We start from the raw sequence: 25,841 nt of genomic DNA, 5'->3' as shown, positions 1-25,841 counted from the left end.
TCTTGAGTCATAGTGGCTATGGATTCCAGAAGATTAAGACAGGGAGCTCTCTGAGTTCAAGGTCATCTGGGATTAAAGGCGTGGTGGTACACATCTTTAATCTGGGTCACACCTTCTGCTGGAGACCTACATAAGGACGTTGGAAGAAGGAAGATTCACTCTCTTCTTCGCCTGCTTGCCTTGTGGGACTGAGCAACTGCCAGATCCTTGGACTTCCATTCACAGCTGCTGCTGACCATTGTTGGGAGTTGGACTGCAGACTGTAAGTCATCAAAAAATTCCCTTACTATATAGAAACTCCCCATAAGTTCTGTGACTCTAGAGAACCCTGTCTAATACAGAAGTCTAGGTCTGCAGCTGGGCTCCTGAGTCTTTTTTGTGGTCCTGGACATCCAGTATTAAAATAGTATTAAGGTGTATGTTCAATAATCTATTTTTGCTTAACTGAAATCAGTATTAGTTTGGTTTGAGTGGCAATTCCAGACCCCAACAAAATTCCTGACCTCATGAATGTCAGGAAACCCCTGAAAGTTTCAAGGTTTGCAATGTTATATAAGTAGTAAGGAATGCTAGATAGAGAGGAAAATAAAAGACTTTATAAGGAACACCAAGAATGCAGCTTTCACGAGCTGTCAGAAGCAGGGTAGGTATGTCTGTGAAATAGCTGCCTTTGTATCCTCTATGCTTCTGTAAGTAGCCCTGTCTCTACCTCTTGCATGTAGGGTCAACAGTCCACTAGTTTTCTATGCCAGGCCTGGAAGATCCTTTGGTCTGTCCTTGTTTCTCTGCCGGGAAGAGTAGATGATTGTTCAGTTCTCAATCACCCATTACTCCCGACTCCCATGTCCTCAGTGATGCATAGCAGTGAAGGCTAGCCCAATACAGTGCCCACAGGCTTTAGCTCCAGCTTTGTGGAATGCTGGGACAGAGGTCCCTTTAAGAGTAAAAGTTTAGACTCACTGGGTGAACAAACCACTCTTATGAGCAGGCCTCAAGCCAACACCAAAGGAACTCAGTAGAATCTTTGGATAATCTTTCTCTCATAATTTTTCCTACATAAAAGGACCTCTACAGCATCTTTGAAGATTCTTTGTCTCATAATGTTAAGTCAGAGCATTTTTTTCTTTCCTTACAGGTAATTTGTATATACATTATGGCTTCCAGTTTCATGTTTTTTTTTTATGGCATTCCAGCAGGTGTGTGTGTGTGTGTGTTTCTTGTGCTATTTCTTTGGCTCTTTTTCTTATTTGGTTGTTTTGTCCTATTTTGATTTGTTTGTTTTTGTTTAATTGTATTGTGTATATACTACTATATACCTCTTTGTTTTCTAACGAGATAGAGAGGACTTGGATCTGGATGGAAGGAGGAAAGATGGGAAGTCATAGGGTAAGGAAAACTACAATCAAAATACATTGTATAAAAAAAAACTATAAAAGATAAAAGAAAAAACCAAAGGAATGAAAGAAAAATTATAATAAAATGAGGCATTAACAATTTGAGAGCACCCAGGCAGTTTAGTGAGACTCCTATTCAAAAACAAAACAAACAAAATAAAAACCAGCAACAAATGGCAGGCTTAATAAACCTAAAATTTTAGTTTTCACAGAAACACTGAAGAATCCCAGAATTGGAGTTTTGAGATTAGAATGGAGGTCAAGGCGATGGAAATGTATCTCAACTTAAAAGGTTCTCTGAGCTCAAGCTTGGCCTCCATCCTGCCTAGACACTTCCCTTATCTCTCCATTGCCCAAGAGAGGAAGACCAACCAGGCTAAAGGACAAGGTGGAGGCCTCTGAAGTCAGGGATCTGGGCTGAAGGACACCAACCCCAGCCCCCTGCCCCACAGCTGCTGGTTCCCTGTTGTCCTCCAGCGCCCCCTACTGGTATTCGGCGAGCCTCTGGCACAGGTGACGTCCGCAGAGGTCTGTGGGTGGGTGGGACCCGACCAGGTGCAGGGAGTCATTGTGCGCCCGCGCTCAGCGGCTCCACCCGCAGCCACAGCCCGCCCTCTGCGCGCAGGATCAGCTCCGGCTTCCGGCGCGGCTCCTTGTCATCTGGCAGCACACGGAAGCGCAGCAGCGTCAGCGCCAGCGCCACCTTCATCTCGTTCATGGCGAAAGTCTGTCCTATGCAGTTCCTGCGGGAAGACAGGGTGGAGACTCTCTGACTGTGATCTGAATCCCATTCAGGACCCACCTAACACTTCAGTGATTTCAGTCTGGCCTAGGTACCTTCCCCCACTGACCCACCAGCTGGAGGGCACCGGGGAACTAACTTATTCGGCACCCCTCACCTGCGTCACATTATGGATTCAGTAAACCTCAGTCAGACCTCAGAGCTCAACTCACATGAGCATATGAGCTCAGGGCTGTGGTTCTTGGGTTTCCTCAAGCCTTGCTCTGTACCTCTTTACTTAACACATCAAGATGCAGGAATGGGATCTTGATCCCTACTGTCCCAAGTTTCCACCCTTTCCATCTTGCCTAAACGTTTGCCCCACCATCTCAAGCCTCCTGGCATTACCTGGGCCCTGCAGAGAAGGGAATAAAAGCCAAAGGTGACCTGTCCTTGATATTCTCTGGGTCAAAGCGGAAGGGGTCATAAACCTGAAAGAGACAGTGGCGTCAGCCACAGACAGAATCCCTTATGTGCTAAGGACAGTAAGTTCTGATTTCCCCAGCCCCAAACTGCTCCTTCCTCTAGGATCATTGTGATGAAAAAAGGATGGGAGAAGAGAGCTAGCGCACCTCAGGGTCAGGCCACACAGTTGGGTTGTGATGGGTCGCGAAAATATTGATGATGCAGATGACACCTGTGTGAAGTAGGGCCAGGAGGATAAGCCTGCTGCTGACTAAACCTTGCTGTGTGCCCAGGACTTGCCTTCCCTGTCCCCTGGGCACCTTTAGGTATAACCCGGCCATCTGGGAGCACAATGTCTTGGGTACAACGACGGGAAATGACCGTGACTGGGGGATGCAGCCGCAGACTCTCCTTGATGCACATGGTCAGGAAGGGCAGCTGGGCCAGGTCGTCCCTAAGGAACACACCACACAATTTTCCAGGAGCCAAACAGATCACCAGTCCCTGTGTTGGCCACATAACCATTCCTCACAGTGCTAAAACATTCCCAAGGAAAGAAGAGGAGAAGGAAAATGCTGGAGAGAATTTAGCCAGGTATCTTTTTTTTTTTTTTTTTACTTATTTTATTAGATATTTTCTTCATTTACATTTCAAAGGCTATCCCGAATGTCCCCTATACCCTCCCCCTGCCCTGCTCCCCTACCCACCCACTCCCACTTCTTGGCCCTGGCGTTCCCCTGTATGGGGCATATAAAGTTTGCAAGACCAAGGGGCATCTCTTCCCAATGATGGCTGACTAGGCCATCTTCTGCTACTTATGCAGCTAGAGACACAAGCTCTGGGGGTACTGGTTAGTTCATATTGTTGTTCCACCTATAGGGTTGCAGACCCCTTCAGCTCCTTGGGCAATTTCTCTAGCTCCTCCATTGGGGGCCCTGTGTTCTATCCTATAGATGACTGTGAGCATCCACTTCTGTATTTGCCAGGCATTGGCATAGCCTCAACAGAGATAGCTATATCAGTGTCCTTTCAGCNAGATCTTGCTGGCATATGCAATAGTGTCTGCGTTTGGTGGCTGATGATGGGATGGACCCCGGGTGGGGCAGTCTCTGGATGGTCCATCCTTTCGTCTCAGCTCCAAACTTTGTCTCTGCCACTTCTTAGCCAGGTAGCTTTAGAAGCCTTTTCTGAAGCAAGCACACCCACATGTCTATCATAAAAAGCAACTTGAAAACTCCTTCCCTCCCTCCCATCCTTCTATCTTCTGTCTCTTCCCTCCATGCTGTCTTATTTTTCTCTTTCTCCCACTCTACTCCTTCACATACAAACTCTGTCCTCTCTTTTCTCCTATGATCCTCCTCATTCCCTTCATACTCCTATTTCTTTTTCTCCTGTTCTTCTTCCTCCCTATCCTCTATCACTCCTCTTTCTTTCTCCTACATTTTCCTCCTTTTCTCCAATGCCCTTTCTTCACTATTTCTCCTCTTTCCTATCCCCCTCTTCCTCTCAACACCCTTCTGTCTCACTGTGTAACATATTTGTCCAAACTAAAACATTCCATCCCAGAGGGAGCTCCAAAAGACTCAAGGTGTGCATAAAACTTATAAGGATCAAGGTGTGAACAACTCACAAGTCTTAGGAAATTCCTGAAATATGAAATCCATAAGACTCATGCTCAAGGTTAAATAAAAGGTAATATCTACTGGACAGAGATTCTCTAGGAGCTCTAAGAATGTGGCTTTTTCGAGTCCTTATCTACATTAGGGTGAGATTTTCAGTGATACAGCTATAAATAGCCCCTCATCATTACTCCCTTATCTATATTAGGGTGAGATTTTCAGTGATTCAGCTATAAACAGCCCTCTTGTGAATAACCCTAATAAGCTCATTGTTTTGCCAATGAGTTTGATGGAATCATTTCTTTGGTCTGTAGTCCATGAGGGCAAGTAGGTATTGGCTCACATTTCTCCAAGAAAAGTCACAAAACACCTGTCTTCTTATCCCTCTCATTTTCTGCCACCTCCTTTTCCCTGTACCTCAGTCCCAACCACATGTCCCCCAGTACTCATTCGTTGTCCTAAATTGAAACACATCCTGTGCTCTAGCCTTGCTTTTCTTAAAGCCGCACACCTGCCAGTGTGTTCTGATACGTGTCCTGATTCTCCCATCAAGATTGGAGCTCCTGACAACACTTCTTTCAGCTGCATCCTTAGCACAGGATGGACTGCTCATAAAACTGTTACAGAATCCATTATGGGAGGACTAGCTGCATGGATGGGTGGACAAGCCAATAGATTGCACAGCACACTGACGGATTACTTGTACCCCAAGGTGTCACTTATGAATTCCTATTCTGGGGGAAATTGGGAAGAGAAGAGCAAAGAGGCAGGAAGGGAAGACATTGAGAACAAATGTTATCTGAGAGAAGGCAGAGGAGGGAAAGAAAATTGTGTGTGTGTGTGTGTGTGTGTGTGTGTGTGTGTATATATATATATATATATATATATATATATATATATATATATATAATCTACAAAGTGGCATCATCTGCCCTCCACATTATTATTTTTTTTTTGTTCTGTTTTTTGTTTTTGTTTTTCTGAGACAGGGTTTCTCTGTGTAGCCCTGGCTTTCCTGGAACTCACTTTGTAGACCAAGCTGGCCTCGAACTCAGAAATCCGCCTGCCTCTGCCAAGTGCTGGGATTAAAGGTGTGCGCCACCACACCCGGCTCTCCACATTATTTTATTGTCAGTCTGTCCCAAAGCATAAAATTCCCTCTTGTTGGTGAGGCAGATACTATTCCCATCAAGTAGTAATGGAAGAATCATTAAAAAAGAGTCCCCTTCTCTACCTGAGGAGCAGAGCCAAGAGAGGGTGCTGGCAAAACACCAAGACCTGTGCTCACCACTCAATTTCCGTAGACTCTCTATCCCTCAGCAGCTCCTGCACCTCCTGCCGGCAGCGCTCCTGGTGTTCCGGGTGCCTCGCCAGATTGTACAGGATCCAGGAGAGCCCACTGGCTGTGGTGTCATGGCCTGTGGGGCAGATAGGTGGGCTTAGGTCTCAAAGCTACTTCAGCACCACAAAGTGGGTAGCAGCCAGGCAGGGAGAAGCCCAGGAAAGATGGGAAAAGGGGACAATGGATAATAGTGAGATGATAGTTGAATGGATAGGGTCCATTCAAATATGTGCCCAGAATGAAGGTTTCTTATTCACCCTGTAGTCCCACACTGGGACCCTCACCCTCAAACATGAAGGTGTCAGCCTCCGCTCGGATGTCCTCATCTGATAGCTCCTTTCCATCTTCATCCTGGAGACAAGACACTAGATCACACCAGTTCTGGGGCTATGTCTAACTTGAGGCAGCTCTTAGATCCCAAATCCACTGCGCCTCTGCATCTCTCTTGATCATCATTAGAGGTCTCCGCCTCCAGATATAGCTCTTGACTGTCCTGCCTCCTGTTTGTTTGTTCATTTGTTTTTACTTGTTGAAGGAATTAGCGACCTCTGAATAATTTCCAGTTTCTGTATGATGAGAGATTTTTAGGAAAAAAAGGAACAAGTAACATTGCATACAGGATGATTTCATGGCTGTATTCCTTTGCAATTGGAGCTTAAACATTACTCATTACAAGGATGTCCTCTTTAGGAAGGAGTGGGACACTTTCTGACAATTGTTCCATAACTGTGTCTCTTGTCAGCAAGGAAAATGTTGCACACTTTGGGACAGAAAGGGTTAGACTGGCAGGAGAAATACGAACAATGTGACAGTGTGCGAGCACAATGATGTCACCCTACATATGACCAGGAACTAAACTTCTTTTTCTTTTTTTTTCACTTTTAACTATTTTCATTTATTTCCTCCAGTGACTGTTTTATCCTGCACCCCAAGTCCTCTTATGTTCTCTTGCTCGATTCACGGGTGCTACACGCAGGGGATGTATCTTACGTCTTCTGGAGTCTATCAGACTTTCATACCTGTAGAATTCACGTGTGATTGGAGAAAACTTGCTTACATTCCAGAATAAAGTTCTCTCAACACACAATGGTATATGTGCATGAATATGCCATAATGAAATGCATTAGTTCGCACACTTGAAAATTAATTTAAAGATTTCCTCTTTAGCTCTCTTGTCTTATTCTCTTCCTCTCCCAATATTACTTCCTCCCTACTCCCATCTCCTTCCTTCCATACCCCTCTCCTGCTTTCTAGCTCTTCCTCCGTTTTGACCTATTCATTCTCCCTGAAAAAAAAACAAAAACAAAAAGAAGACACAGATGTGCCATCTCTCCTGTGAGACTTGTGAAATTCACAATGTATTGATCTTTTTCCTGTGGTGTAAGACCTGCTGACACACAGAAAAAGTTCTCACGTCGCCTGAGAAAGGAGGGGCTGGGAACGGGAAGCCATCTTATAGCCCTAGTCCGGCGGCTATTACCGTTGGGGATAATGGATGGGCTGCCCTCATTTTGCAGCTACACAGTTCTAGGCATACATACAGACACAGATAGGATTTCTCAACAACATCTTAAGTTAGAGTAACATCTGAGGTCGTTCAGCTTCAGAACCAGCAGGGGTGTGCTGGGGGGGTTTCTAGTGTTATCTCTAGAATTTTTCTTTTTGGCCTGTCTTTCCTTCCCTCAAATAACTTCCATGGCCCTTAGGTATCCTCTACATCAAGTCATAAATCTGAACTATCTTTTGATCCTATATTTGACATTGTCATTAAAGTCAAGCTTGTGGCACAACCATGTAGTCCTCAACTTGGGAAGTTGGGACAGCAGGATCCATTCACTGACAACACAGTGAGACTAGTCTCAAAATGCTAACTTCATCTGGCACACATCTGTAATTCCAGAGTGTTCAAGGTGAGAGCAGGAAGAACATGAGATTGAAATCAGCCAGGGTTCTTTAGTGAGATTCTATCTTTAAAAAAAAAAAAAAATTGCTTGCAAACACAAAAAGAGCTATTTAATGAATTAATTAAATTTTTTGAGATGCAATTTCACTGTGTAGCCTTGACTAGCCTGAAACTTACCATGATCTTCCTACTGCTGCCTGTAGAATACTGGGATTAAAGGTGTCTGTTATCACACTCAACAAATTAAGTTTTGGCAGCACCATTTCACCTCCTGAGAACCCACCTTGCTCAGCAGCAGCACATCAATGAAATCCAGAGTTTTGGACTTAGCCTTGGCCTTGAGGACATCATCCTCATGCTTACTGGGGAGAGTACGTCGTCGATCCTGGATGACAGCATCTGTGAAGCTGTGCACCAGGTGGCAGGCCTTATGGAAGCGCCGCCCACTACAGGTGAGCTGATAGAGTGAGTCTATGTGTAGAAGCAGCTGCTGGTACCGTTTGGCCACTAAGGCACTGAGCTCCAAGATGGCAGAAATGTACTCGCTGGGCTTCCTGCATGAGTACAGCATGAAGGGAAACAAGAATTCAACACAACCGAAGCCCAGTATTTCCCAACAGGATACTCAGTAGTCAGAAACAGATGGCCACACAAATATATGAGTGGCATTAGTGGTGACATTTGACCGTGAAGCCTCATCTCTCTGTGGCCCATCGCCATGAGCATCCATGAGCAGTTCTGCTGTCACTCCTTCCTTTCTTCCCTTCTTCCCCAGATCTAGCTCTCACCTACCTGCTTTCCAGCTCTCCACTCAGCTAGGAACTCTTTCCTCCAGTAATCCAGTATTTCTATAGGGTCCCTGCATTTAGTGACAGTCCCACCTTTTATCTACAAGACAATCAGTATCTGCAGAGCTGATCATGTCCATTTACTGTGGTTAGGATCTGTCACCCAAATGTCCATCTCTGGGGCTGTTAGAAAGGGTCAAAACCATTAAGAGGTAGGGCTTAATCGAGGGTAGCTAGGCCATTATAAGTGTGCCTTGGAGAGAATATTAGAACCCTGACCCTCTCCTGACTCTTTACTTCCTAACTGACATGAGGAAAACATTTTCCTTAACACATGCCCCCACCAAAATAATAGAGTCAAAGAACCATCAACAAAAGACTCCAAAACTGTGACAAAAAAAACCTATTATTTTTATTAACTCAATACACTCAGAAACTTTGTGACAGCAACAGAAGTGACTATAAACACAAACACCCTTGGTAGAAAACACAGAACATTCCCATCTTTGGCTGGCTTTCAACATCCTAATACTATGTGTCCTGACACTATGTTGCTATATACTGATTGCCAACTGAACAAGATCTAGAATCATCTTGTAGACAAATTTCTGAGCACACCTGGATTCTCAAGACTGGGTTAATTAAGGTGAGAATACTCACCTTAATAAGAGCAACACAATTCCATGGCTGGGTGTTTCAGACACACAAAAAGGAGAAAGCTAGTTGAGCATAACCATTCATTACTCTCTGCTTCCTTGCTGTGTATGCAATGTGACCATCAGTCTCACATTCCTACCATAGTGACTCCCTTAACTCAATGGACTTTCCCTTAACTTTAATCTAAAGCAAATCTTTCCCTCTTTTAAGTCGATTCTCATTGTAGTACATGAAATTGGTACCAGAAGTGGGGTCATTGGTGTAATAATCCTGACCACATGGTTCTTGGACCTTTGAAACCTGTTTGTAGTAATAACATAGAATTTAAAATGCTAATCCAGAAACACTGCTAAATTCTGTAAGGAAAGCTTGAAAGGAAATTATGATTGGAAGTTGGGAGACCAGAATATCAAAGAGAAATGCAGACAATGGAGGCCTGGATCATATGGTTTTTGGTTTTGTTTGGGGGGGAAGGCATCAATCAGGAGCTAGACTAGAACTCATTCTTGCTATTTTTATGCAAATTAATTTGCCAGCATTCTACCTAGATCCTGAGAACATGTGTGAGGCTGAATTAAAAAGTGATAGATCACCAAGTGATGGTGGTGTATGCCCTTAATATCCGCACTCAGGAGGCAGAGACAGGTGGATCTCTGAGTTCTAAGCCAGCCTGGGACCAGAGTGAGTTCCAGGACAGCCAGGGCTACACAGAGAAACCTTGTTTCAAAACAAAACAACAAAACAACAAAACAAAAGGAAAGAAAAGGTGATAGACCATTTGAGTGAAGGAAATTTCAAGATAGCATAAATATTCAGGCTATGGAATGATTTCTACTCTCTGTGTGCTTGTTTGTATTTAAAATGAGAAGTGCATTTCAGAGTATGCAAAAAAGAGAAAGCTAGACGAGCCTACGCACATTCATTACTCTTTGCTTCCTGACTGCAGACACACCTTGCTGCCTTTTGTTCCATGCCATGATGGGGTTTTCCTCAAACTATGAGTTAAAATAAACCCTCCCTTAAACTTTTATCAATTATTTTGTTGCAGCTGTGAGAAATGTATCTAATTCAGTGTCAGCCTGCCAATCCCATATCTAAGGTGTCTCCTCTATACCAGATGAATATGATCTACTCACCTGCATCCCTCCCTGGTCCTTGTTCTAAATCACCTCCTCCAAGAAGCCCCCCTTTTTCCTACTAGCTACCATCCCTACTATACTACCTCCCAAATCCATAATCCAGGTTCTCAGACCAAAGGGAGGGACTCACTCCTGGCACTTGCTGTCAAAGCTGAAGACACATTTCTGCAGGCTGTCCAAGGTCATGAGGCTGATGTTCTCAAACACGTCCAGACGGGTGCTGCCACCTGAGGCCAGGTGCTGCCACTTGGCCTTTACAGAAAGAGAAGTGGTATCATAACTCCTTGAGATGTTTCCCAGTCACAACTGCAAGAACTGATACCCCAAAATCAGCCTCCCATATTTCCAGGGTTGACCAGGGTTGACACTTGACCCCAGGGTTTACCAGTCACGAATGGGAGTGAAACTGTTATGTCGGACAGAAGACCCAAAAGTGGAGAACAGAAGCCCTGTGTGGTTAACTCAGCTCTGACTACCATGCTCTGGGCACCATCAGTCAGCTTATTTATTGTCCTCTCTCTCACTTGATATGTCTTCAGCAACAAGGTGACCTGACTGCATCTGACAATCCATGATGGAGCCCATGTGCCACTATTTCTGGATCACTTACCCTCTGGCATAGCAAGACAAGCTCCTTTATGCCTCTGAACCTCAGGTTCATTCTCCCCCCCCCACGCCCCAGGTTCATTCATAATGAGGAAAAAATAACTTGTATCTCACAGGTTGGTTAAAATTAAATTTGCAGCATAACTTATGGAATTGGGTCATGACCATCAGTTCCCCAACATGTTAGGAATTCAGTAAATAGCATTATTTCTTATCTTGGGTGTCATAAGTTGGACTTAAAGCTATCTCTGTGTCAGGTATGGCAGATATCCATTGTTTTCTAAGCACCCTTTCTAAGTGTTCCAAGCAAAAAATCATCCCCGTGTTCTTCACCTGGACTACTTCATAGATATGTTAGAAAGCCTTGAGAGATGCAGTGATGGCCTTCTGTAGGCAAAGATCAGGCCTATTTCAGCTTGTTACGAAAGCAGGGTCCCTAAAACTAAGTTACATAATATAGGGCATATGTTGCCATTCTCTGAAGGCCATTTTTAATACCCCATGAAATTTATATGCTTTCAAGAAAGGACAGAAGCCAGGAGTGCACCAGGAATACCTGACTGCCTTCCATATTTGAATAAGGAATCTTGTATGGTCCAGCAGAATCCACAAGTGTTGGGGTTGGTCTGGTACTAATATGGATTCAAATGTTAAATTCTGTATCCTAAGATCTGGTTGCCCCCAAGACAGTCGAATTCTCAGGCACACCAGCTTTTGTTGTACAAACCTTGCTCCCCGAGTTAATTGGTCAATAAAAGACGGGACTTGAGAATGAGTGCAGGGTCTCAGGAGAGACCAGGGGGGAAAAAGGAAGAGACAAAGGGAGGAAGGAGTCTCCATGATAGGAGAGGGACCATGAGCATTTGGCCAGGAGAAATAGCAAATAACAAGGGACAGATGGTTGAGATGTAAATTAGAATAGCTCAACACCTGCCCGATCTAGCTTGCAATGTTCAGCCTACTCTACTGCCCTTGGCTTGATGACTTTAATATACTCTGGAAAAAGGAAGAGGCTATAACTTCAATGAAACCTAAGCTTCAGGTGACTTCCAGCTTCTTTCCTGGGTAACTCTGTGCCATAGGAACAACCCAGGATGCTGAAACTATGATAAATTAGCTTGAAGTTGGTAAAATCCCAAGCATCAAGGAATTATGCTGATATCGAGCAAGCTGACTGACAGCTGATCATATGTCGCCCACGAGTGACCCAAACTCTGTCTAGAAGGGCCAACCCCCTGACCCACACCCCTGTTAGTAACATCAGACCTCATTGTTTCAAAATCATTGTGTGTGGAAGTGCCTTGCTCATTATTGAAAGTTTCTAGGTAGTCATCAAGTCTACATTTAGTTTTCAGGGCAACATCCTGAGAAATTAGAACCCAACTCTTTGTAAGCACTCACGGCGCNTGAGCACTCCATGGCACTCACCGCGCGTGAGCANTCCATGGCACTCACCGCGCGTGAGCACTCCATGGCACTCACCGCGCGTGAGCACTCCATGGCACTCACCGTGCATGAGCAATCAATGGCTCTTTGCTATTATCTTGGATACAAAACGGAGAGAAAAAATGAAATCAAACAATTGCCCCAGTGGTGGCTTGAATATTCTTGGCCCATGGAGTGGCACTATTAGGTGTGGCCTTGTTAGAGGAAGTGTGTAACTGTGGGGGTAGGCTTTGAGACCCTCATCCTAGCTACCTATAAGACAGTCGCTCCCAACTGCAGTCGGATCAAGATGCGTGCAGAACTCTCAGCTCCTTCTTCGGCACTTGCCTGCCTGGACAGTGACATGCTTGCTGCCGTGATGATAATAAACTGACCCTCTGAAACTGTAAGCCAACCCCAATTAAATATTGTCCTTTATAAAAGTTGCCTTGGCCATGCTGTCTCTTCATAGCAATGGAACACTAACACACCCATTTAGAGAACAGATCAGATCTATCTAAAGTTCCTGTGCCTCAGATGCCAGCTGAGAACCTGGGTTTCAGAGACTCACAAGCATTATGTTGGTGCTGTCATTGAAAATCTTCACATAGGGTTTCAGGATATTGAAATGGAAAGCAGGTGTCAGCATGCGACGGTGGCTGCTCCACTTGTCACCATCACTCAGCAACAGCCCGTCCCCTGGTAGGGCATTATGACAGTGAGCATGGTATCATGTTCCCACTCACCCCTGGGGATTTTCCTGAGTCCTCCATCTGTAGTACTCACCCAGCCATGGTTTCAGGAAACTGTAGAAGATTACTTCCTTTAGGGCAACCGAAGCTGACATGAATAAGGATGGTCAGGGGCCATGAAGAGGCTAGGAAATTAACTTGCAGAGAGTGTGGGGGCAGGGCTCAGCGAGGTGTATGCATGTCTGCCCCAAATTCAGCATGACAGGGTTAGAGAAAAGGACATAAGGATGCACAGGAGGAGGAGAAGAGGAGGAGGAAGAGGATGATGAGGAAACAGGATACTAGGTGAGATCGAAGCAACTCACCTCACTACCCCTTCACTTGGCTTCAACATAGTCTGCCATGCCTGCCCTTCAAGTGTAGCATGACATTCTACAGGCCCAGCATACTTGACCACCCCAGCATGCTCTGACATCTCCTGATATAGATATATGTTATGGATATATTGGAGTAACATGGGCTAACATGGCTGAAACACACATAGCCCACACTAAATGACCCCATCTGCTTTAAAATGGAAATAGATGATCTGATATATCTCAATGTGCCCTATAGGTAGGCCCTAGATACCATTTAAATATAGTCACAATAATCTCACAGATAAAATGATGCATTGATATGGTCCAATTAGATATCAGACCTCCCTCAAAAAAGAAATTTCAGCCATGTCTCTATTTCAGTGGGACTCTAAGTGACAAATGTCAGAAAACTCTCAAGTGGCCAGTGTTTTCATCAGGAGAAAAATATAATTTCAAACAACCTCTCAGGCAAGAAACAGATGTGCTCCAAGTGTCCCCACTCTATGTGAGCCCCAGATAGGACCATATTCATTTGATTAAACTAGGTTCACACCTAGGACAACATGTACCAGTTGTTATATTGTGAATATAAAATACTCTCAACCACCTTGTGTTTTGAAAGATTTAGTAGTCAGATGCTGCCTTTATTTTGGAAGATTCTAGAAGCCTTAGGAAGTGGAGCTTGGCCAGAGAAAGTAGGACAACAGAGTGACTGACCCCTTTGAAATGTCCTGAGCTGAGTTTCCCTCCTCCTCCTCCCTCCCTCTTCTAGCTAGTTACCCGTCTGTCTCTCTTTTATCACTATGAATCCTCAATCACAAGTAAAAATCAATCTTTGCTCAATGAAGTTGTGCTAGTAATAGCAACAGAAAGAGCTAATACAGCAGGTGTGATTTAGAGATGGCCACATCAAATCTAGTTGCATACTGAAGGTAAGGCAGAGGCAAGGGAGTCACTACAACAGTCCCATCTGCCTGCACTCTGGTCACCTGCACAGCTGGAGACAGCAGAGACCTTGGCAGTAGGCAAACAGGTTAATCCAATGTCCACTTGGATCAGAAAACAGAAGCCTCTTTGATGTGGGTGGAAGATGTAGATAACCACTTGCCAGGTCTCCATCTACTGGTTGTGTACACCCCCAGTGGTGCACACCATACCATGAGTGCACAGGACATTTTCCTCTCAGCTCTGAATGGAGGTGAGTAGAAAGGAATCCTGGGATCCTTAGGCTTTACAAGAAAAGGACTATTAAGGCAGGGGACTAGAGTAAGCTCTGAAGATTCTCCCATGCTCTGAGCTGAGCCCCACCTGGACTTCCTTCTGACATCTTCAGCAAAAAGTGGAGAAAAATCAAGAGAAAGAAGGACTGGGCTACTTCAGAAATCACATAGAAGCATGAGCGGGAAACCCACAACCACACCACCAGCAGCTTCCCCTAAGTACCTGAGGCACCGAGAACAGATCGAATGATGTCAGGGTGGCACAGAGTGATGATAGGGAGGGTAGGCCCCATCCATGTCATGAAGCCCTGGGGGTAGGTGGCCACCAGGTTAGTCACCTCCTTCAGACCATGCTCAGTGGGTGTGATCTGCATGCAAGAAAGGAACGATCACCTCCTGAGTGGTATTGTCAGGAGGCAAGCACATGATGCCATGAGATGGTCAGAAAGAAGCTGATACGGCATGACTTCTGGACAGCTCTAGGATGGTGTTTCCAGAAGGCATTAGTGTTTTCATCAGTAGTCTCAGTCAGGGTGACCACCCTCTACACTGTGGGGCAGCACCATCCTACCCACTGAAGAAACGTATAGAGGAGTGGTTCTCAATCTTCCTAATATTGCGACCCTTTAATACAGTCCCTCATGCTGTGGTGACCCCCAACCATAATATTATTTTGTTGCTACTTCATAACTGTAACTTTGCTGTTATGAATCAATATAAATATATGATATTTAATATGCAACCCACATATCAACCTGTGTGTGGAGACCCCTATGTTGAGAACTGGTAATATAGAGCAATTAGATGATGCAATCTCAATCTCATTTCCTGACTGCGATAGCCATCTTCGGCCCACAGACATCACAGTGCAGGTTCTTGACTTTTGAACTCTTGTTGCAGGATATTTGATCATACTGTGAACCCCAAGTTAGTGCTGTCTACTAGAAAAAAATGTTGCTAGTTGTGGTGTGGTTCAGCCCTTCACAATCACCTTTGATCCCTCTGATTGGAATAGAGACACACTCTTAGTACACGCCTTTAATTCCAAACAATAAAGGTAAAGTTACTTTGTAGAAAGAAGCACCCATGTTTGACTGGGTGCCATCACTAGACCGATGTCTAATTGAGTGGCAGACAGTGTGGTGAATCAGAGAAAGAGGTGACAAAATAGGACATTCCCAACTCTCAGGAGAAGAACGAGGAAGGGGGAAGCTTCATAAGAGAACAGTGAAAAAGAAGAAAAGAGGAGAGAGGAGTTTGAGCCAGAATAGCTGAGTTAAACCAGCCAGTCAGAGTTCAGAGAAAACACACAAGGGTGAGCTTATTCAGCAGGAAATCCCAGAGGCTGAAACCTTCTAGGCCTAGGTAAGATTGCACAGAGAGCGGGAGTGGGCCTGGGGTAGCTGGTGGAGGCAGCAAGCGTCAGAGACAGCAGTTTCTGATGTGAATAAAAGTTACATTACAGATTCTATTCTACCCTACCCCACCAGCTCCTCCCTCCCCCGTGGATCTCCCCATACACAGGATTTTTTGCAGATTGGCTTCCACTTTGTAGATGGCATGTTGTAGCCTGCTTAGAACCCATAATTACATAAGCCAATGACCATAACACAGTGTACCCCCTCTCTGCCCTCACTCTTTTATATATACGTGTGCAATGTATAGAATTTATATATCATGTATATAATTATTTGAACATAATCATGTGCTGCATAATGATGTTCTTATCACTGACACACTACATATGTGTGGTCCTGGTCCTATAAGCTTATAATGGACCCAAAGAATTCCTATGCACAATATCTTTATTATTGTTATCCTATGTATAGATGTATTTAGATACCTAAACACCATTGTCTTACAAATACCTACAATATCTAGGACAGCAACATGCTGTAAAGATTTGCACAAGTAGCCTACACTATATGGGTTTGTGCTGATTCCTGCTCCATCTTTCTCGGGGTTACGGCTGAGTCTCAAGGGTCTATCCCAGGGCCAATGGAGAAGGTATACAGCCTACGTCAGAGAGAGCCACCTTGGCTTGAGAAGATGAATGTTCTTTGGTGGTATTAATTTCAGCCCAGGGACCTACATCAGGGAAGGTCTCAACAGGGGCTTAGGGGTATCTAGGCAGCATTGTAGCCTGTTAGTTGTAATTGACAACTTGACAGAGCCTCTACTCAGCTGAGAAGGGAGTCAGAGTGGTCTGTGGGCACGTCTTTAGGGGACCGTCTTAATTGTTAGTTGATTTAGAAGGGCCCAGCCATTCTATGTGTCACCATTTTCTGCGCAGATGGTTCTGGACTGTATTTTTCAAAAGCTAGCTAAACATGTGCTTGAGAGTGAGCAAGTGGGCAGTGTTTCTCCACACTTTCTGTCTCAAGTTCCTGCTGGAGTTCCTGCCTTGACTACCCTCAAACAAACTCCTCCTCCTGAAGTCACTTTTGGTCAGTGTTTTATCATAGCAACAGAATGAAAACAGAGTGGATAGGTCTGCAGTTCCAACTGTGCAAAAGGTCTGCAGAGCAGGGACTCGTCAACTCCAGGACAAGAGGTGACCACTAACTCTCTAGTAGGGCAGCAACTCCTACCTACGAGCCCCCATGCTCTCACCAAACATCGCCCTGCATATGACGTCACTGATGTGTACAGATGTTGTGAGCTTTGGTATTTGCAAGCGAAGCAACTGAGACCAAGTCACCCAAAGGCAAGAACAGGCTTGGTCGAAGTCCACGGTACAGGGTCAGGGAAGCTTACGGGAGGGTGAATAGACACCTCTTGTCCCAGTTGGGCAACAGGACTCAGTGGTCCATCTTAGGGAAGAACTCCAGGTAAAAGGTGCTTCAGGAACAAGAGGCAGGAAGACAGCCCGTACCTCTCCTGCTCCGTGCGAGGTAGGCGAGGAATACCAGAGATTACTCCCAGGCAAACATGGAAACCCTGATAATGGATTGGCAGAAAGATGGCATTGACGTTGGACAGAGCTTCCCGAGAGGCCTCAAGTCCAGCAGACAATGAGGGAACCCCAGGGGTCCTCACTCTGTATGGTCTATCCTGGAAGTGTCTACCAGTGTAAGAAAGATGGACTAGAAATGAATCCAGAGCAGTAGGGGTGGAGGGCAGGGACATGAGAAAAGCTACTGAAGGATGCTGGAGGACTCCAGACCCATCTCCCTGAGGTCCATTCCTGGTCCATTCTCTCCAAAATACAAGACCCACAATATGTTGCTGCACTCACCATGCCCAGGTGACCCAAGAACCAATTCCATTTGGGGGGTTGAGGGAAATCACAAAGATGATGATATGTTCTGTAGAAGATATAGGTCTGACTCAGGACACGGGCCAAGAGCCAGGAAGCTCCGATCAGCAGCAAAAGCAGCCATGGTGAGGATGCCTCCAGCCTCAGTCCCAGCCAAGACAGGTCCAACTGTGGCATCCTATGGGGCGGATGGACAGACAGTGAGACTGGGAGGTTGGAAGAGGGTTGGGGCCATCAGGCATAATGGACCAGGGATATGAATAATGAAGGCTGTTTGTAGGAGGAGAGATCCATGGGGTGGAGAGAGGCAGTAAAATGGAGGAGGAGGAGGAGGAGGAGGAGGAGGAGGAGGAGGAGGAGGAGGAGGAGGAGGGAGAGAGGGAGAGAGGGAGAGAGGGAGAGAGGGAGAGAGGGAGAGAGGGAGAGAGGGAAAGCCAAAATGCCTGAATGAGGCTGCCAGGAGATGTTACCTGCCAAACTCCACGTCTAGGCCAACAGGATCACTCTGACTTTTTGGCTTCAGATAGCTGGTTATCTAGACATAAGCAGCCAGGCTCAGGCTCAGCGTTCTCTTTAACCTAGTATGAGTGCTCTAAGCCAGGCACCTTCTCTCAGGAACAGCGAGTTTCCCACTGTTCTCCTCCCTCTAGAGTTTCTTTGTTCCTGGCTTCTGCTCTGGAGGAGGCTGAGCTCAGTTGTGTCAGCCAATCCTTCACAGGCCCATCTGCCTCCTCCCCTCTGGGGCAGAAGGCCAAAGGAGGGGGTTGGGTCAGCAGGGTACAGAGTGGAATCAATTCAGAGTCACAGCATGAACACCAGATCCTTAGAACTTGGTCCCTCTCACATCATGGGGGTGGGGTGGAGGATGGGGGTGGAGGTGGAGGTTGGGGGCAGGATAGATTTGGGAGCAAAACTCTGAGGTTAGCAGAGGTAAGTCTGAGCCTAACATCCACAGCCAAGTAGGGGTATCCCTATGTCAGAGACTACAGTTGTATCTAATAAAATCCTTAACAGGAATTCTGCTGGGAGAATGCAACCAGGCCTGGCCTGGTCACAGACCATCTCCCAGAGTCCAGAGTCCTCTGCACTCACAGCATCTACCTTTTTTTTTTTTTAAATACACAATATTTTATTAATTTGTTGTTGAGAATTTTATACATAAAATGTGTTTTGATCAGATTTGCCTCTTACTCTCCCGCTTGATTCCTTCCAGATCGGCTCCTTACCCACGCCCTCCTTTTTTTTTTTTTTTTTTTAAATAACTTACTGATTCAAATAGGTGTGGTGCTTATCACGGACAAAAGGCTTGCCAGTGGTCAGATCCTCGGATAAAACGGACTCTCCCACCACCATCAGCTGTCATCAACTCCTCAACCAGGGGCAAGGGCTCACCATCCCTTCCCCGGGGCTGGAATGTTGGTTATCTTGAGCGCTCACTAGAGCAGAGGTCCTGCCATACCCAGAAGGCACTGTTTGGTCCTATCCTCCTAGACTTCTGGCTCTTCCAGTCACTTCTCTCCAACTTACACAAAGATCCTTGCATTTTGTGGGGCCCATGTGGGCGTGGTATAGCTTCACTTCCACTCAAGTTCTGTTCACTGCCCAAAGAAACTTCTCTGATGGGGTCTGAGACCCACGTGTAGCCTTTCATGGCACGAAACTGGGAGACTCCTGGATGCCTCTGCCTACCAGCTGCACAGTCTAGCAAAATTCAAATCCTGCTTTGAAGCAGCTCGGGGTCTGGATAGAGCCACTACTCTCTGGAGTGGAGCCAAGGACTGAGCCCCCAGGTCAGATGCCAAGAGACAGCAGCTCAGCTGGGAGGATGTAACTTAGGTTGATCTAGATGTGAACTGAGACAGGGCGAGAGGGAGGAGACATGTGACACTGAGGTGGAGGGCAGCCCTGAGCACACGGTTCAAGCAGAACACAGCACTGGTCACAAGACAGCCTTGAGGGTCAGTCTGCACAGGCCACCTTTTTGAGGGTCACTTATTGATTTTGCAGCTGTGTAATCCAAGCTCAATGAATCACTGGCTTCCAGGGGGTTCCCCCACTTCTACCTCCTTTTCTACAAAAGTACTAAGATTATACATGTGTGTTATTATGCCTGACTTTCTGTGGGTTCTGGAGGTTTGAACCTAGGCTTTTATGTTTGCACAAGTGTAATACCCTCTAGGGTTGCAGGAACAGTTATTTTTGTTTTTTGTTTGTTTGTTTGTTTAATTAAAGGTTTAAAAGGCAGGGAAGAAATGTTACTGGAGATCCTGGGGAGTTCCTGAAGACTCGTCATAAGTTAATAAAAGAATTGCTTTCCCATGTTGGTTGGTTTGTTTCGTCTCAGTAATTAAAGTGTTGCTGTTTGCGTGGGATACATCTCCCATAGTCTAAGGCATTTGAAGACTTCGTTGTTGTAGGATATTTGATAACACTGTGAACCCTGAGATAGAGTAATTTACTGGAAAAACCTGTTGTGATTTGGCTCCACCTTAGCACTCACCTTTAGTCCAAGAGCTTTGTGCTTGAATACTGTAAACAGGATTAAATAAACTCAATCTTAGGTCAAGAGGCCAAGCAAGCAACCAGTTGACAGGAAGTGAACACAGAATTATTAAGAAAACGCCATAGAGAGACACAAGAAGTCAGGAAGATGGATAGAAAGATGCACAGGAAGTAGAAGGGAGGGGATTCCGTTTGGAGGAGGTTTCCTGAGGTGGCAAGGGAGCTTTGCTTCCAGGAGGCTGGCGGAGGAGAAAGGTCAGCTGGGTGCTTTCTGTTTCTCTGAGCTACCAGACGTTTGCCCAGCCTCTGGCTCCTGAGTGTTCATTAGCAAAATCAAATAATTGAGATTCTGTTAAAAACAATTTGTCCTCACTTGGTGATGGCTTGGGGAGGGTTAGGATGTGTGGCCTTGCTGGAAGAAGCACATCACTGGGAATGGGCTTTGAGCGGTTAAGGCCTCGCCCTACTTGCAGTTGCTTTTTCTGGTGCTTGTGGCTCAAGATGTGAGCTCTCAGTTTTCTGCTCCCGCACCCATGCCCACCTGCCATATGGATTCTGTCCCTCTGGAGCCATGACCCAAAGTAAACTCTCTCATGGGCTGCCTTGGCCAAGCTGCTTCATCACAGCAACAGAAAAGTGACGAAGAAACTCAAGGACAACAACAGACTCAAGCAGATTAAGGATAATTTATTAGAGTTTTAAAGGAAATTCCCAGGGCCCCCTAGCTGTCATTCTCAAAGCTGTGTTGAGAAGATTGGACAAGCCAAGCCAGCATGAAGGTCAACCACGTGGTAACAGTCACTCCATGAAGAAAAGAACTTTAGGAAAGAAGTAAGGAAGTTCAGAGTGTTAGGGAGTTTATAAGGTGTAGTTAGACTCTTGCAGGTGTCCAAAAGAAAAATAAAGAAAAAGGGAAAACTACTGACTCTGAAAGGTGAGCAGACCAGATTAACCCCATGTTGGCTCCTGGGCATTGCACTAGGGTCTGGGAAGAAAGAGTGCATTATCTTAAGGTGAGCGTCCCTTCCTACAACTGGGTGTCTAGCTAGACCCCTGATCTACCCTGTTGGATTAACAAGAAGACAAGGGCATGTCTCCACCTACAACTAGACCACAGCCACTCACCTAGCTAACTCCGCAGCCCTCTTTTCTTATATGAAGTGTAGATAGCAGTTTGCATAACATTTACTATCCTATGCGACTATCATTTATATTTTAAAATATCATTAATACTTTAAAAAAGGAAACTAGTGACAATTTTGGAATTTTGTTTTTAAAAAACACAGAAATATAAGAATATGGGGGTTTTTTGTTTTTTAGTTTTTTTGCTTTTTTTGTTTTTTCAAGACAGGGTTTCTCTGTGTAGCCCTGGCTGTCCTGGAACTCACTCTGTAGACCAGGCTGGCCTCAAACTCAGAAGTCTACCTGTCTCTGCCTCCCAAGTGCTGGGATTAAAGGTGTGCGCCACCACGCCCTGATATGTTTTCATTTTAATCCCAGGTGTGGGATATAGGGCTGCTTTAGATTGTCCACAGTAGCTGATCACCTGCTCTTGCAGGGATGTGATTTTGCCAACTGCATATCATTTCTGCGATTGTGTGATACTTGGGATTCTGGGGGCTTTTTAGAGGGATTATAAATGCTAGAACCCTGAGAGGCATGCTGGTTGGTGGTTTGTTGTTGGTCATGGTTTGCTAAGTATGCATGGGCAAAGAATAAACAACAAAAAGAAATTAGATATCCTGACTTCAAAGATCAAACTTACCCCTAAGAACTCCACATCCCTATTCAGCAGGAAGTTGTCTAAGGACGGCACCACCCGTCTTCCAACCCCTGACCTATCCTTTCCTCTCTGTCCTTTTTTTCTCCCTTATCTAGTGTTAGGGGCTTGGCTTGATAGGGTGTGTGAAAAGGGGTGGAAGAAAGAAGAACTCGCAAAGTAGCCAAAGAAAGTTACATGTCGTGCCTAACACGCAACAGAGCTCCATAGGTGTGACTTTCGAGAATCAGCATCATGTGCGGGCACAGATGGCACCTGTCAGCTCCAGCTGTGACATGGGACACTTTTCCTCAACTCAGGGCACTACAGTTGTCTCATATTCTCCAGAGGAAGGAGTCGTGCTGATGTGGAGTTTAGATACTGGGCTTTCCATTCTCACCTTTGGGGTAGAACTAGGACATGGCTTCTAGCTAGGATTCTTGGGTCCCTTTCACACACCCATTAAGGGAACTTGGTAGCAATAAATGTTCATTGAGCATCCTCTGACCTTAGCAGGCTTTTGAAAAAAAAAAAACTGCACTTCTGGCTTGGGATCCAGTAACCCTGTTTAAAAAACAAACAAACAAAAAAAGCTGGCTTTGATCGTTCACCAGCTGTGTGGCCTTGAGCAAGTAAGTTGCTTTCTGTGAGCCTCAAATTGCTAAGGGCATGATCTAATGCATGCCTGTGGGTGTGCCTGAGCCAGTCACCATGTTTGTCCTATTTTAGATTCTCTTGAAGCAGGCTGTAAAAAAAAAAGTGAAGCTCAAATTCTATTCTTTGGAGGTGACCCTTAGACAAGGTTTTAATTGCCAAGTGCTAAGAGGACCCCTGGAAACCAGTCACACAGTGGGAGTGATGGGAAGGGGAAGTCAAAGGCATGTGTTGAAGTTTGTACGGTGTCCACCTGGGCTAAGACATGCCGTGGGTCTCTGGGAGACAAACAGTACGATGTGCATGCCTAGCGTTATCTCTGGAGATGGGATAGTGGCCCACCTGTGGCCATCCTTCAGGGCTGAAGATTGCTCCTAAGGGCTATGTTTGTCTGGGGTGTCTGGCCTGCACTGCAAAGGTTAGGGCTAAGAACAGGGCCAGGGAGATCTAAGAGAAGCCCCAGTGATTGCAACACACACACACACACACACACACACACACACACACACGCACGCACGCACGCACGCACACACACACACACACACACACACTTAAAAACCAGCACAGTATGCAAGCACACATAAGCAGGCACACATGAAAACCTTCTCCACACTCTACACATTTTCCTCCACATGTACATACATGGCACACATTATAAATACATTTGCACAAGTGCACACAGTCACACTCTGACTTAACCATCAAACACATTCACAAAGTTTCTCACACGTTGAATTTATGACCTAAGAGCCTGATGTTCTCAAACTGGCCAGCAGAGGGAGCATCTTCCATTCTCAGACCCACGGGCTTGTTCATTTTCCATCCTTTCTGATCTTAAAGTTTGTTTGTTCCGAGCAAGAAGTAAGACATTCAGGACCCCAAATATCAATTATAGCATGAAGCAGGTCTGCAAAGAATAGGTTAGCTGGTGAGAGAGAGAAAGGGGAGGTCTTTTCTTTTCTTTTTTTAAATTGTGGTATTCTACTTGTTGCCTGAGGATGTGTAAACTTGAGCAATTATGAACTTACAAAGCTCCAACAACACAAAACACAGTTCCGCTAAAGCTCACCCAAAGGAACAGTGAGTTTATTGGGCTTACTTACAGAGCATGAATGAGAGGCTGTGCACAAGTGTGGATGACTTCAAAGCAGTTTTTCCATGTGTGATGGCTAAATGTTGGTTGCCAACTTGACTATATATGGCATCAACTAAACCCAAGCAGCTGAGTTTTCCTCGACTGAGTCACCTGAGGTCAGAGCCCATCCTAAGCCCGAGCCCCATCTCCTGCTGTCATCCCACATGGAAGGCCATGGAAGGTCACGGAAGAAGGAAGCTTTTGCCTTTTGCCTGCTTGCCCTCACTCATGCCGGCAAGCTCATCTATCTTGTTGCTAAGCACTCCTTCTTTGCTCTAAGAACCATTTCTTTTCCAGGATTTCAGTGCAGACTGAAGAGAGCCTGAAGCAGTTCTCTAAGAACCAATCCTTCAGGACCTCTGACCAGATTAACACAGCTGGGACATGCAGCCTCGTGAACTGAGCAGCAACTGTAGATGGCCATTGTCGGACTACCCCGACCGCCAGCAGGCCACCTGAATAAACTCCCCTTTAAGTATAAATATAATATATATTAATATGTATTTTATCAGCTCTGTTCCTTTAGAGAACTCTGACCAACACACCACAGCTGAGCAGGTGAACTTCAGTTAACCTTCCTGAGTCTGTATACTCTAGCACTTTCTCTAGTTAGAACAGAATAGTTGACAAATGCTAGGAGGCGTGGCTTGAATATCAATGGATCAAATGTAAGCTCTCAGCTCTTGCTCTGGTGCCATGCCTGTCTACTGCCAAGTTCCCCTCCAAGATGAACATGGACTAACCCTTTGAAACTATAAATCTCAATAAACTCTTCTATAAGTTGTCTTGGTAATGGTGTCCCTTCACAACTGAAAAGTAGCTAAGACAGAAGTTGGTATCAGGAAATGGTGTATTTCTGTGATATGCCCTGACATGCTTTTTTTTTTTTTTTTTTTTTTTTTTTTTTTGAGAAATGTGGAAGGCTTTTGGACTTTGAACTAGAAAAGTGGTTGAATGCTTTTAATAGAGCTTAAAGCTTAATGGGCCATCATAGAAGGAACAAAGAAGAAAGTAGTGGTGAGGGCAGTGTGGACTAAGAGGTTTCAGAGGGGAGCAGTGTTAGCAACTGGCCTGAAGACCATTCTTAGGCTATTTGGGCAAAGAATGTGGCTCCCTTCTGTCCTTGTCTAAGGATCTGACTGAGGCTAAATTAAAAAGGGTTGGGCTAATTTTATTGGCAGAGAAACATTCAAGATAGCCTAATATTGGCTAAGTCATTTTGTTATTAGTAATCACTCTTATATAGGTCTGTAATGAAACACAAGCTGGGCAGGAAAATTCAAATTTGAGGAGGAAAGGAGCTCCAGAAAATATACTGGAACCAAGGCTTGTGCTCAAAGAGATGGGAAGTTTAAAGAAAGGTCTGATGCTAAATGGAATAAAGGAAGTTACACCCTGGAGGCAAAACTCTACACAGCTAATCCTGCAACTTGTAGAAGAAAAAGACTCAAGGGATCATTGTCACTAAAAAGTAACAAGAATTCAAAGGTTATACAAATGTCATTCAAGAAAGGGGCCAAGTTTCACCCCAAGCAAGCAGAAGAACTTGGTTTTGGATTTAGAGTTAAGAAGGATGCAGGATTAAAGGGGTTGTGGAACCCCTCTCCATAGTTAAGGCCAGGCACTGAGGCCAGGCATGGGGCAGGGAACGGCCTGCATGGAAGCCCTGAGATGCCATGTGTGAAGCTCTGACAGTGGAACCTGGATTGTGATGGAGACTCCATGATGCTGGAGGTGCCAGTGCCATGGGTCACCTGCCAAGAAGAGCTACAGACTGGAAGTGTAGCCAGCTCAACATAGAAAACTGTTTGCAGACACTGGTAATAGAGCTACAGGGTTTGGGGTTCACTCTACTGGATTTTCATCTTCCTTTGGTCCAGAATTTCCTCACGATGCCACTATTCTTTCTTTTTGGAATGGTCATGTGTGTTCTGCACCCTTGTGTTCTGGAAGTATAGAGTTTGTCTTTGAATTTTCCAATAGGTTGCTATTAAGAGATTGCCCTGAGTCTTGGAAGAGAATAAAACTGGATTTGAGACTGTGAAAGACTATGGACACTTTCAAAGATGAACTAAATGCATTTTGAATTATTATAGGCTAGGGAGTTGAATATGGTAGTTTAAATAAAAAGGGCCCCAACTGGCTCATATATTTGAATCTTTGGTCCCTCAGCAGGTATACCTGAAGAAGAGATCAGGAAAC

General features: G+C 45.2%; 1 protein-coding gene across 3 annotated transcripts; it reads right to left on the bottom strand.

Annotated features, from left to right (window-relative positions):
• Nucleotides 1–1,500: 1,500 nt before the first annotated feature.
• On the bottom strand, nucleotides 1,501–18,247 carry LOC110335956 (cytochrome P450 4F4). Of its 3 annotated transcripts, XM_021218402.2 has the most exons (13): nucleotides 18,060–18,247; nucleotides 17,569–17,767; nucleotides 14,554–14,698; nucleotides 12,846–12,899; nucleotides 12,631–12,758; nucleotides 10,159–10,280; nucleotides 7,728–7,998; nucleotides 5,826–5,892; nucleotides 5,488–5,617; nucleotides 2,901–3,034; nucleotides 2,748–2,812; nucleotides 2,524–2,606; nucleotides 1,501–2,137 (listed from the first exon to the last, which is right to left on the bottom strand). In XM_021218402.2, exons 2-13 carry the CDS (start codon nucleotides 17,764–17,766, stop codon nucleotides 1,960–1,962), a joined length of 1,575 nt encoding a protein of 524 aa, XP_021074061.1. In that variant the 5' UTR covers nucleotide 17,767; nucleotides 18,060–18,247; the 3' UTR covers nucleotides 1,501–1,959. The 3 variants fall into 3 exon arrangements, with proteins under 3 accessions (XP_021074061.1, XP_029387316.1, XP_029387317.1); XM_029531456.1 differs by lacking the exon at nucleotides 12,846–12,899; XM_029531457.1 differs by lacking the exons at nucleotides 12,631–12,758; nucleotides 12,846–12,899; nucleotides 14,554–14,698.
• Between the last annotated feature and the right edge of the window lie 7,594 nt (nucleotides 18,248–25,841).

This window comes from Mus pahari, chromosome 18 (genome assembly GCF_900095145.1).
Source record: "Mus pahari chromosome 18, PAHARI_EIJ_v1.1, whole genome shotgun sequence".
Lineage (NCBI taxonomy): Eukaryota > Metazoa > Chordata > Mammalia > Rodentia > Muridae > Mus > Mus pahari.
Note: the sequence above shows the minus strand (reverse complement) of the source record. Positions and strands in the feature narration are given on the sequence as shown.